Genomic DNA, 13,820 nt, shown 5'->3' on the forward strand with positions numbered 1-13,820 from the left:
TGATAACATAACAGATGGATTTAAACATAAAGACATTTAACTACACAGAAGCATCTATCATGGTTTTGGTTCTTAATTCGTTCTCTTGTACATTTAAGTTAGAAAAATAGATAGCTAGTAAATCGGTTATTAATCCAATGCCTGTTAAGTTTGATTCATCTAAAATTAAATATGACAACCTTTAAGAGTAAATGAAGTCTAACTCTAAAATAGATCTATAATTTGATTTCTTTTTTTTTTTTAATTTATTTATTCTTGTTACATCTCAATGGTTATCCCATCCCTTGTATCCTCCTATTCTTCCCTTCCTCCCAATTTTGATTTCTTTTATTAGGCATATAATTGCGACTTTTTACACTTTGTTTTACTTTCAGTTGATGATAGGAAATGCTATTCCAAAAGGTCTACACATACCACAACCACCAGAAAATATTTCCCCTCAGTATTTTCCTTAAATGATCTCTTCTTGTAGCTTTTTAATCAGTCAAGAAGGTTATTAATTTGACTGTTGGTCGTTTTAGATAAGCTGGGACTCTTGTCGACCTTCTTTGGCTCTTGCTCAAATATATTTTTGGCTTGTTTGAGGATGACTCTTTGTTTGCTTGATTTGGCTTTTAGCTTTTAGAGATCTTTGAGAAAGAAAACAAAACAACTTGGAGAAGTATCTAGTCCTTGCTAAAGCAATTTTTTTTTTCATTTCATTTTAGAGTGATTATCAGCTAATGTGCATATTTAATTCAGGGGAGATAAAACTAGTGATAGCAGATGAAAAGGACTAAAATTCATTATATTAATGTATGACTCTTAAAGAATATAAGATAATTTGAATATTTAATCCATTGCATTAGTTTTAATATAAAATAAATGAAATCTGGATCAGACCTGTGATTTAATACCAACAGTTTTCTGATTTTGTTTTTCCTAAAAACAGGAAGGGGATGATTATGAAGTCATTCCTGACAGTAACTTCTATGTATCTAGAACTGCCTACAGAGATAACACTTCTGTCTATCATATAAGTGGGAAGAAGAGGACATTTAAAGATGTTGGAAATCTTCTAAGAAGCCATGGGATTGACCTGGACCACAATCGATTTTTAATCTTGCAGGTAAGGTTAAAAGCACCTACCAAGGTTCTTAGTTTTGAGGTTTTGCTTTGTAATAAAGCTTAAAAGAGTGAGGTGGTTTTTTGTTTTGTTTTGTTTTTGCTTTTGTTTTTTTCTGTTATGTGCATCCTGTCTTTTGGAACCTTAAAGTACTATAGCAGCACATCATGGTTTACATACTACAGTCAAGATGCGAATCATCATTTGCTGCTCTAGAAATTTAAGGAAATTCATTCAAGATTATATTGTTATTGCATGTTTGTTTTATGTTTGGATATCTGACATTCTTGTTCCGCTCTAGCAGCACGTAAATATTGGCGTAGTGAAATAAATATTAAACACCAATATTATTGTGCTGCTTTAGTGTGACAGGGATACAGCAACTATCATTTCTGTTTGTATTTCCCTTTAAGATAACATTTTAAATGAAATTTTTTAATAGTGTGTCCCTTTTGTTTATTCTCTTTTTATATCATAAAAGATACATACTTGATACTTAACAAATTTCCCTGAGCACCTAATATTTTTAGCATTTATAATAATCACATAAAGGTTTACTCAGGGTGGGTTTAATTTTGTTTACAATGACCTAATTTATTAAACTAGTACTATTAGTAACAACTCTTAGAGAAGTCTTTTTTAGAAGTATAAAAATTAGGTTTCTAATATTAATTTGATTTCTTTTTTTTAGACCCTGTATTTTATTGTTTCTTCTTCCTTTCCTTTTTTTCCCCCCTTCTTTCTTTCCCTTATCCTTTCAATTTTGGTGTGAGTGTGTAAATAAAAGTAAATCCTGCTAGGAAGGAAAAAGTTGCCCTCCCTATTTTTGGGGGGAAGGGAAGTAAAATGTGGCTTTGGGTATTGTGAAATTTCTGTTTTGATTTAAAGGCATCTTATTCTTTTGTCCTATCCCTAGCTACTAAGAACATAAATAAAATTTTAAAAGAGAGTGTGCTTATTATGCAAAGATGGATGCTGACACACTAGTATTTTGTGCTACTGATTTTAAAATAAGTTGGGAGTTTTAGTTTGATATAAAGTGTTTTCTTGCAGTAACTAAATGTTCCTATTAACATAATTTTTACACATTTTAGAATATATTCTTCAGGGTTTTTTATTATAATTTTCAGCATACACAGTATAGATGACAATTTTCTAGAATACCCCTTAATTATCAGAACAGTGCACTTACAATACTTCAATGAACCAGTGTTACTTAAAATAAATATTGGAAAAAATCAGTTGCAGATATGCATGTAAATTAGGTTTGAATTTATGTAATTGTAGTCTTATGCCATTGTGGGTGTTTTTGTTTTGTTTTTTAAATGAATTTTATTGTTTTATGGATTTCCAGATTCAGGAATTTGGCTTGATTAACTATGAATAAAAGGTTTTATTCTTTTATAATGCTAAATTTAATGGTGGTAACATTTTTGCAGGAAATTACACTTTTGTTCATTCTTTGCTATTTGCTTAGTTTTATCCTGAGATCAGTTTTATGCCAGTGCAAAATATACTATATTTTAGGTCTTGTAAAATTTTTGTGCAACTTACTTATATATAACTTGGTAATGAAGTAAGCTGATAAATTAACTTCCCAAAGAAATTATAAGTTGTCAAGTTTTCATTAAAGCATGCTTCTGGGGTACTTAAGATGGTTGTCCTCCTTACTGAACCATAAGGGTCTGTGCTCTAAAAATTACATTTTTATATTCTTAAAGAATACTAAGTTAAATTTTCTAATTAACAGATTCAGTTTGATTTGCTTGAATTTAGATAAGAACCTTAGCAACTAGGACTAAATAGAACTCAGAATTCTTTTAAATTTGAGGGAAAGCAGAAGTAGTTTCTGTAAGTTTTTCTTAGCTCCTTATCAAAATCTTTGACTCAACTAGTAAGACTTAAAGCATGTGAAGGTAAGTAAGATTTGAGCTTTTATTGCATTTCTCCTCATTAACATTTATCTTAAAAATTACCCATGGTTCAGAAGGCTAAAGACTTGAAGCCAGTATCATACATATATAATATCAGCATCCAGGATAGAAGTATACAGACTGGACAGTGATCATGACTACATCATATGTTATCAAAGTTTAGGAAAAGTAGATTTTCAAGATTAAAATAAGCTAAGCTTTAGAAAAAAATTTTTTAACTTTTATAGTGTTTATGGACTTATGTTTCTTTAAGTAAGCATTTTCTAGTATTCAGATCCAAGATTCACTAGCCATTTAAAATGTGTTCCTAATAAGGCACAGTGCTAAGATTAAGGTAAAGCTGTTTAAAGCCCATTTCTTATCCTTAGGGATAGGCATACATACAGGCACACATACACGGGCATGTATTCTTCAGAAGTAGCCACAGAGTTAATTGGCCATTGGTTTACATAGTTTTGTATCTTACTTGGAGAGACTTTGCAACATTTCAAGAAAGATTTATTAGCCTGTAGCATTTCACAGGAAACTATGACTTACTAATTAGATTTTATTTGTTTGCTTCATTTGTTAATGCTTTTGTTCCATTCAGGTAGAGAAATGATAATCTTATGCTTCTGTTACCCTTCAAAGTTATATTAAAATTACTGTGCTGAGAGTGATTTCATGAATTCCTTAAAAAGCAGAACTTTGATTTTTGTCAATTCTTAATTCTTGTGAATATGAATAATATTTTTGTGTTCATAGTACAAATAAAACAGCCAATTTCTCTCCCCCCCCCCCCCATTTTTCTGCTTTGGAAGATGTATTAACTTAGATCTGAGTTGTTCATGTTTTTTTTAAATAGATCTTTACTTTTGGCGTGGCATATAAACTATTATAGTCTCTTAATTTGTAGAAATGAACATTTAAATAGATAAAAAATTATCTTTGTCTTTAAAAAATTAAAAGCAAGTATATGACTAAATTTCAGAAGAAATTTTTTGACTTACTAGTAATCCTTCAATTTTCTAAAGGTGTCCCTGCCATCCAGTGCCTCGGCTATGAGAACAGGCTAGGAAGCTGCCCTTCAGCACCCAGAGTAGACAGGAGAACTGCCCATGAGAGCATTCTCTTTTCACTCATGTGCTTCAGACAGACGCTAACCTTGGGGGTTTGCTTACTTGTCCTTTTGTAGAAAAATAAGAGTAAAAGGTAATGTGAGGAAAGTAGAACTTAACTTACAGTGCAGCAAAAAAACAAGAAAAATGAAAATTGTTTAGGTAAAACAAAAAAGCCCAAGGGGTTAGACTATTGCTCAGTGTAGTGATTGTCTAGCACACATGAGGCTCTTGGTTTGATACATGTTTTGCCTGTGTGTGTGCATGTGTACCTCATGTGTGCTTGCCGCCAAGATGGTTAGGAGAAGGCCTCAGAACCCCTGGAATTGGCGTTATGGATCATTGTGAACCACCGTATCAATACTGAGAACTGAGCCTGGGTCCTTCACAAGAGCCATTGGTGCTCTTAACTGCCAAGCCATCTCTCCAGTCCCTCCCTACCTGTATTTATTTTAATGAAAGTAAAAGGACTTATTTTACTTCACAAGTGCTGGGATTTGGGGTGTGTGCTGTTGTGCCCACCTTCTCTTAGATGTTTAAGCTGTATATGCCCGGCCCCACCACCATCGCATTTGAGGGTGTATGAACTTTTATCTGCTTTGGGTGTGACAGAACACTTGAAATGTCTTTTAGGTATCATTGTTCTGTTGCTACTTGTATAAAAGAGTATCCCTTTTAAATCCAGATTGATGGGGTAAACTTTTTCTGGATGATGAGAGATATCTTCGGTGGTGACTGCTGTTGCAGAGGACCTGAGATTGGTTCTCAGCACCGAGTTTTGAACTGCTTGTAACTCCAACTCCAGGGGACTGATCCATCACTCTTCTGAACTCCATGGGCATCTGCGCTCACGTGGGTGCATGGACCCATGTACACAATTAAAAATCTTTGTTAGAGAATTATTTTTAGAAATATGCTAAGCTTGCCACCTTAAGTAAAATATTTCACGTGACCTAGGTTTTTTGAAAACTACTTTCTGTCCATCCACAGATTACATAGTAGATGGCATAAAATGGAAATATTAGAAAGCAAAGAGTAGCAAATGATAGGACACATGAAGGCATTAAGGACTGAGACCACAAGAAAAGTTCTAGGTTGTCATTGAAAACCCCAGCAGGGACTGGGGGCTCAGAATTGAGAGCGTACCTACCTGGGAGGTTACCACCATCTTTACCTCCAGTCCCAGAGCAGCTGCCCCTCTTCTTTCCTCTGGGGGCACTGCCCATATGTGTACATAAACATGCTTGCCAACACTACAGGCAGACATAAAATAGTAACATTTTTTTAAAGCCAAAGTCCCTGAAAAACATAACTGATTGTACTTTATTCATTCAGTATTTGGTCTTTAAAAGAATGCAATAGCAGGATGTGGTGTGCTCACCTTCAACCCCAGCACTTAAAAGCCAGAGGGAGGCAGGTTTCTGTGAGTTCAAAGACAGCCTGGTCTACATAAAGAGACCCTGTCTCAAAGGAAAACAAAAATACCATTACAATTTAAAATATTCTGTTGCATGATACTTGAATTATTTTGATTTATAAACTTGTCTTTAACTCAAAACTTGATTAGAGGGAGGAAATTATTAGCTCTTCATTCTTCATCTTCCTTTGGAAGAAACAAAACAGTAAAAACAGTCAGCTGCCATGCTTTTTCTCAAGCTGGGTTACATCTTTCTATACACACCTCTAGAAAGTAGTTTGGCCAAGAAATGTGATGATATTTAAATAAATTTACTCGTGTATAGTGTAACGTTAGATATTCGAGTTATAGTATGTGGGCTCAGTGACAAAAATTACTAGTATAATCCACAGCTTTGGCCATATTTCAGATTTAGATCCTGTCTAAACTTAAAATTGTTGATGCAAAGATTTGAGAGCTGACAGGAAAGTACTCTGCATAGATACCTACATAATACAGTATTAGCATACATTTTGGCATTTTGGTTTAGTTTCACCCTACTTGATGATCATATGGTGCTGCTAGAACATCCAAGTATTGACATGATGATATATGAAACTACTATACATTTGTTAGCCTGGCTTAGGTGCATGCCTTTAATCCCAACACTTGGTAGGCAGTGACAGGCAGAATTATTCAAGCTCAAGTCTAGCCTGGGCTACTTAGAGAAACCCTGTCTTTAAAAAATCAACACAAAATACACCTACCAGTGAATACATTTTAAAATTCTTTTGCAATACATTTTAGTCTAATTTTTAAAATTGAGTCATAACACTCAATAAAATGGAATCACTAAAATTTTGCTAAAGGTTGTTTTTTTTTTTTTCCTTCCATTTGCCTGTCTATTCCTTTGCTGTTACAATGTTTAGAGAACAAAAAAGGCTACTGAATTTTCCTCAGTCTCAAGTTAATTGGTTATTTGAAATTGTTTAATTTGAAATCGATCTTAGGTGCTGCTTGTAGAGTTTTGGGGGCTTTGGGTTTTGGTTTTGTTTCGTTTTTGTTGTTTGGTTGTGGGGTTTTTTTGTTTTTTGTTTTAGGCAATCAAAGGTTTTTAGTTCAAAATTGATAGATTTATTACAAACAGAAGATGTCCTGAATAGCACATAACAGTGCTATTTGCTGTCTCTAATTGGGTTGCTTAGAAGGAGGGGTAATTTCCTCTCCCAGGTCAGAGAATCAGAACATTAAGTTTTCGTCATCTTTTCTGAAGTGGGTCCTTTGTTAAACTCACACCAGGTTTATAGAGAAATTAGGTAGCACTCAGGCAAGGTTCCTTATACACTTTCATTATGAAGGCACTTTTTGAAAAATTCTTTTAGAATTAGAGAACTAATTAGCAAATTATGTTAGTAATGATTGGTAGTGGGGGACTGGAGAGATGGCTCAAAGGTTCTTCCAGAGGTCCTGAGTTCAATTCCAAGCAACCACATGGTGATTCACAACCATCTGTAATGAGATCTGGTGCCCTCTTATGGCATGCAGGCATAGTGTACAGGCAGGCAAAGCACTGTATAGGTAATAAATAAATCTTTAAAAAAATAATTGGTAGTGTACCTTACCAAATTTTTACTTACAAACACTAGATAGGGCACCTTTGTGTGTATATGTGGGTAAGTACTATCAGTAATTTTTAAGAATATATATGTAAAAGGGGTTTTAGACCCCCCCTGCATAAAATATCCTTAATCTACTTGATGAATATCATAGTTGGGATTACCCTGTCTCACTGGAGACATTAGCTGCTGTATCCAGTAAGTATGAACATTACTCTCTTAAAGGGTGAAGTTGAACAGATTGCTATGATGAAACCAAAAGGCCAGACTGAACATGATGAGGGTATGCTTGAATACTTAGAAGACATAATTGGTTGTGGACGGCTAAATGAACCTATTAAAGTCCTGTGTCGGAGAGTTGAAATACTAAATGAACACAGAGGAGAAAAGGTAAATGCATCTTCAGTAAACATCTGTTGCCAATGAGAGTGTCTCATTAGCTGGGCAGTGGTGGCACACACCTTTAATTCCAGTACTCGGGTGGCAGAGGCAGGTATGTCTCAGAGAGGCAGGCCAGCCTAGTCTACAGAGCAACTTCTAGGACAGACAAGCTACACCATGTCTTGAAAAACCAAAAAGAGAGAGTCTCTTATTTGCAGATCAACTGAATTTATCGAGTTGAGTTTATAGTTCATACAGAAATGTTTTTTACTAACCTCCAGTTTTATATTAGCCTTTGCATGAGATACTTTAGTATGTATGTGTCAAATTGATTTTACATATAAAATGTTTTAAATCTTTGTAGTTAAACAGAGTTAAAATGGTGGAAAAGGAAAAGGATGCCCTAGAAGGAGAGAAAAACATAGCCATTGAGTTCCTTACCCTGGAAAATGAAATATTTAAGAAAAAGAATCATATCTGTCAGTATTACATGTAAGTACTCTGCTCAGCTGTAACGCTCATTCGGGGCTAACATTCAGAACCTAGTAGCACTCACAGGTAGCACCCAGCCTTTATCTATTCCACTTGTTTTCATTGCTGTCCTATAGAAGTGCCCTTCCACATGGTTTTTGCTTACTGTGCAAGGATGAATACTAACTTGCCCGGGTAGGAGGACAACTTTCAGGGATCATTCTCTCCTTCAACTAGAAGGTTCCAGATTTCAAACTCAGGTTATCGGGTTTGTCCTGGGAGCACTTTTACTCTCTGAATCATGTCCCCAGTCTGTGTTGGTTGGGGGGCGGGGGTTGGGTATTTTGTGACGGGTGTGTGTGGGCATACAGAAGTCAGATCAAGACTGGGTGTCTTCCTCTTTCCCTCTTCGCTTCATTCTCCTATATGGTCATTTCCTAAAGCAGAAGTACACGGTTCCAGCTTGGCCAGCAAGCCACTAAGCTCCTGGGATCCGCCTATTTCTGCCACTGCACCACTGTGCTCCCCACCCCAGTGCTGATGTTAACGTCACACTTGGGCATACTGCTATGAGTGTTACTGGATGCAGGAAGTTTGTGCTCTGGTCTTTATGCTTGAAAATCAAGTGTTTTTATTGGGCCATCTCCTTAGCTCCTTTCTTTATGTCTTATGCCCTTTGCATTATCAAGTACAAGAGCATAAGGTTGTTGTGTACAGTCCTGGTATACTAAATAAAAGGAAGGATTAGTAGTGCTAGTCAGTGTGCAATTTAAAATTGTTTATTCTGTAATGTTCCATTTAATATTTTCAGATTACAGTGTACCACAAATAACTGAAATCATGAAAGGCAAAAACATGAGATACTACTGTACTATTAAAATTTGTATAATAGATCTTCTTTATTGACTGAATGAACCAATATTGCTCTTAAATTCTATCTAGCCTAAGCCAAGAAGTACTACCCTACCACTCCCTAGCTTGCTATAGGATGATATGTAAGAACATTTTAGAAGCATCTGATTTTACTAATGGCATTTTACATTCTCTTTGTTTTCCTCTCTAGTTATGATCTGCAGAAAAGAGTTGCTGAAATGAAAACTCAAAAGGAAAAAATTCATGAAGATACTAAAGAAATTACTGAGAAGAGCAATGTGCTTTCAAATGAAATGAAAGCTAAGAATTCCGCTGTAAAGGATATAGAAAAGTAATAATCTTTGGGAAAGTATTAAGAGTATTTAAATACAGTTTACGCGTGTGTCTACACATAAACATATTGCAAATACATTGAATATGATACATTTCCCAGTAAATAAATCAATCTTTTTAAGCACCGCCACCACCCTGTACCTAACTCATTGTAACAGGTTTGCTTAACTTTGAAGTCATATAGTAGGGTATGCTTTTCCCCTAGTGCCACAAAAATATAAAACTAAAACATAAGCGTTTTACTTGACCCATTAGCCCTCCTAGTTTACCCACTTGATTTAGAAATCAAACTTTGGTTATTTTAGATAGACTTTAAAAATTATCACTCTATGCCAACCTTCAAAGACAATGGGATCTTTCACTTCTTTTACTTTTATGGACAGATTTTTATATACCTAGACATAATTAAAACTTTTTGAGCCAGGTGATGGTGGCAGATACATTTAATCCCAGCACTTAGAAGGCAGAGGCAAGCAGATCTCTTGATTTGAGGCCAGCCTGGTCTATAGAATACATTCTAGGACAGCCAAGGCTATGCAGAGAAACCCTGTCTCAAAAAAAAAAACACCCAAAGTATTTTCTTCAGCAGCTTAGAAAACACAAGGTTTAAAGGAGGAAAAAGTCATTAGCAAGGAAGATCGGCCTAGAAGTTCTAGGATTCTAATTATAAGAGCTTTAACATGTTCAAAGATGAAATAAACCAGTAAGACTGTATCTCTGACTAATAATTTATTGTCTTTGATAGGAAACTCAACAAAGTTACAAAATTTATTGAACAGAATAAAGAAAAATTTACACAGCTGGATTTGGAAGATGTTCAAGTTAGGGAAAAATTAAAACATGCTACAAGTAAAGCCAAAAAACTGGAGAAACAACTTCAAAAAGATAAAGAAAAGGTAGGCATTGGAAATCCTGAAATTTTCGTATCTAAATATTATTTTTCAAATTCACTTGGCTTTAGTTTCTTGAGAAAATGAATTTTGGTGCTTAATGTATTTTATGTCTGAACACATTTTTGTCCCGTGGAATTTGTTCTGTGCATTGTGTTTTAGAGCTTACATTAATGTTAGGGAAACATTTACCTAACCAGCGATACTGTTTTGATACTAGCAATGATTTTCTTATTCCTAAATAGTAATTCAGAGGGATTTTTAGGTGTTTTATGTTTTTGTTTGTTTTGGAGATGTCTTGCTTGCTACATAGTCCTAGCTGGCCTTGAACTCACTGAGATCCTCCTGCCTCTTGTCTACTGAGTGCTAGATAGCTAAAGATATTTTTATTAGATATTACAGAGTTTTTAAAAACAACTCTCCCCCCCCCCCAAAAAATTATTTACTTGTGTGTCTATATGCACATGTATGCTATTATATGCACGTGGAGGTCAGAGGACAGCTTGAGGGAGTTGGTTCTCTCACCTTACAGGATCTCAGGGATTAAGCTCGGGTCATCAGGCTTAGAAGTAAATGCACTGAGCAGTCTTAGCAGCCCCATAAACTTTAACAATAATACTTAATTTCTGCAAAAGTAAAAAAATAAGCAAAAAACAGAAGGCTTATGAGTAACAGATTATCTCTTCTAGCATTGAAATTTTAAAAATGAATTTTGTGACCTGGACAGATGGCGTAGTGAGCACCAGCTACTCTTGAAGGAGACAACCTGGGTTTAATTCCTAGAACCCTCAATGTCAAAGCTGTCTCTAACTCCAGTGTCAGAGGGTGTGATGCCATCTACTGGCCTCTGCGTGCATTGCATGAATGTGGTGCATAGACATTCAGTAAGTGCTCGTACATATAAAATTAGAAGAAAACCTCAACAACAACAAAAAAATGTTTAGGCTGGGCGGTGGTGGCGCATGCCTTTAATCCCAGCACTAGAGAGGCAGAGGCAGGTGGATCACTGAGTTCAGGGCCAGCCTGGACTACAAAGCGCGTTCAGCACAGCCAAGGCTACATAGAGAAACCCTGTCTCAAAAAAAAAAAGTTTGACTCAATAGTTAAGTAAGTTTGTGTCTCTCAAATTCTGTTCAAAACTTTATCAGATGTGAATAGATAAATGGCACCCAAGACTTGGTTTTTCCTGGCCTTTAAGTATTTTCCAAATGTATTTATATTGTGTGTGAGAGAGTGTACCAAAAAAGGATATCGGGTACCCTCAGACTGCAGTTGACAGATTTGAGCACCTGGGTGAGGGGACTGGACTTAGGTCCTCTGGAAGAGTAGCAAGTACTCTTAACTGCTGAGCCAGCTCTCCAGCCCTGACTCATTAGTTCATAGGAATAAAATGTCGGTATATAATTACTTTCAGAATGTATTCTGGATAGGATCTTTATTATTTGTGGGGCCTTTGAATGGTTAAAGTTCTCAACGATCTTATGATTGGGTTGTGAAAGGGAGCAAACAAAGATAATTTAGTGTGTGCTGTCTCCAGATAACTATAGAGACCCTAAGGAATACTTGGTTATGTAGGTAAATTTTAATAGTATTTAGTACCCTCGGGAATATACTTCCATAACCTTAATTTCTTTCATAACCCCAGGTTGAAGAGCTAACAAGTATACCTGCCAAGAGTAAAAATGTCATAAATGAAATGACAACTAAAAGCAATTCTCTTGAGAAAGAGAGGGAAATAGAAGAAAAAAAATTAAAAGAAGTTATGGATAGCCTTAAACAGGAGACACAAGGGCTTCAGAAAGAAAAGGAGGTAAGAGTCTTTCTTCTTCAGTGGTGGTTTCGGTGACTTCTTAACCTGATAAGTATCTTTGCAATAACATTGAAAGGTGAGCTTCTAAAGGTAAGTTGAGGGCTACAGCAGTAGTTTCTTCCTGTGCTGTAACGTCAGCTACCTGTCAGGCTGGAGTGCTGGGGAGGAGCTAGAGGCAAAGCCACGTCACATAGCAAGACTATTTCAAACTGCTTAGCCTTTTAATCTAACATACCTAAAGCTTAAGACTATCTTCCCTTTTTTGTTTTCTGTTTTTGAAAGAATTTGTAATGGTAGGAATCGTAAGGTCAGATATTTTGGCATATAGCTATTCTCTGCGGTCATGGTTTCTTAATGTGCATTGAGATTTTTTTCCTGTATATATTTTATTGTTAATGATAAAGCTATGAATGAAATTGAAATGAAATCTTCCCATAATGCAGGGTTTTCGACATAAATACATTTGGAGAAACTTCATAATACAGTGGGCAATATAGAAATGGTATGAAATCTGTACATAAGCCCAAATTTCCTTAAACAGGCATGCTAATACCAGCTTCATTCATATGACATCAGTAGAAAAAGGCACTGAATAGTGCACATGGACTATTTTAGTCTTGTCCACTTACAAGAATTACTTTTGATACCTACTAAATTTGTAAACCTTTCTTTTGTTTTTGTTTTGTTGATTTTTTGAGACATGTTTTCCCTGTGTAGCCTTGGCTATCCTAGACTCACTTTGTAGACCAGGCTGGCCTCAAAATTTACAGCGATCCTCCTGCCTCTAAACCTTTCTTTCTTAATTGACCTCAAGAAGTATAATTTTCAGTCTAAGCTTAAAAATATATTTCATAATCAACTCATATTTTAATAGATTCAAGAAAAAGAACTTATGAGTTTTAACAAATCAGTAAATGAAGCACGTTCAAAAATGGAAGTCGCTCAGTCAGAACTTGATATCTATCTCAGTCGACATAATACAGCAGTGTTGCAACTAAGTAAGGCGAAGGAAGCTTTAATTACAGCTTCCGAGACTCTCAGAGAAAGAAAAGCTGCAATCGGAGACATAAACACAAAGCTCCCTCAGACTCAACAAGAATTAAAAAAGGTAAAGTTTTGCTTCTGTATTTCATCTATACATTGTCAACCCTAGAAGTGTGTGTGTGTGTGTGTGTGTGTGTGTGTGTGTGGCGGGGCAGGGGGTTGTTGTTTTGTTTTTAATATCAGGGTTTTAAGTGATTGACATACAGATATTCTCAATATAATCTCAAATGTGATAGCATCTCAAGTATTTGAATTAACTGATGATCACTGGGGCTAGAGGTATAGGACATTGGTAAAGAGCTTCTGTGTGAGCTCCACCCATAGTACATCAAAAAAAAAACCAAGAATGGGAGGAGATTAACTATATTGTCTCTAAAAGCAAACAATAAATAACCACAGTCCCGTGGAAATAATGTAAACCGATTTCTCGGGCTGGGTATATAGCTCAGTTGGTAGAGGGCTTGCCTATCCCTAGCACCATATAGAAGTTAGTATGCCTGTAATCTTGGCATTTGAGAGGTAGAGGCAAGATCAGTTCAAGGCCAGTGTTCGCTACAGAATGGATTTCTAGCTAGCCTTTTAGCCTCCACTTCCCCCCAAAAAAGATGTTTTTCTAAGTCTAAAAATGTAGGCAGTTTACATAAAGATAAATGAAGATTAATAATCAAAATGTTCTAAGTTTCTTGAACAAGTTTCTCCTCAGACCACCAAAATAGTTATTTGAGGAACTAGAGCGATGGCTTAGCAGATATGAGCATTTGCTGCTCTTGCAAAAGACTGGTTCCCAGAGCCCTCACTGAGTGGCTCATAACCACCTGTGACTGCAGCTCCAGGGCTTCTGATAACTCTCTTGGACTTAACTACACACAG

The 13,820-nt window shown here is 35.8% G+C and overlaps 1 protein-coding gene across 1 annotated transcript in view; it reads left to right on the plus strand.

The window, feature by feature from the left end:
• The window catches only part of SMC4 (structural maintenance of chromosomes 4), a 32,955-nt gene that overhangs the window by 4,102 nt on the left and 15,033 nt on the right, over window positions 1-13,820 (plus strand). The window contains exons 5-11 of the mRNA XM_084769663.1: window positions 932-1,108; window positions 7,374-7,538; window positions 7,894-8,021; window positions 9,064-9,204; window positions 9,952-10,102; window positions 11,742-11,906; window positions 12,781-13,014. Coding sequence (XP_084625789.1) covers window positions 932-1,108; window positions 7,374-7,538; window positions 7,894-8,021; window positions 9,064-9,204; window positions 9,952-10,102; window positions 11,742-11,906; window positions 12,781-13,014 — 1,161 coding nt within the window. The remainder of the gene's footprint in view (window positions 1-931; window positions 1,109-7,373; window positions 7,539-7,893; window positions 8,022-9,063; window positions 9,205-9,951; window positions 10,103-11,741; window positions 11,907-12,780; window positions 13,015-13,820) is intronic.

This window comes from Acomys minous (assembly GCF_964271855.1).
Source record: "Acomys minous genome assembly, chromosome: 19".
Classification (NCBI taxonomy): Eukaryota; Metazoa; Chordata; class Mammalia; order Rodentia; family Muridae; genus Acomys; species Acomys minous.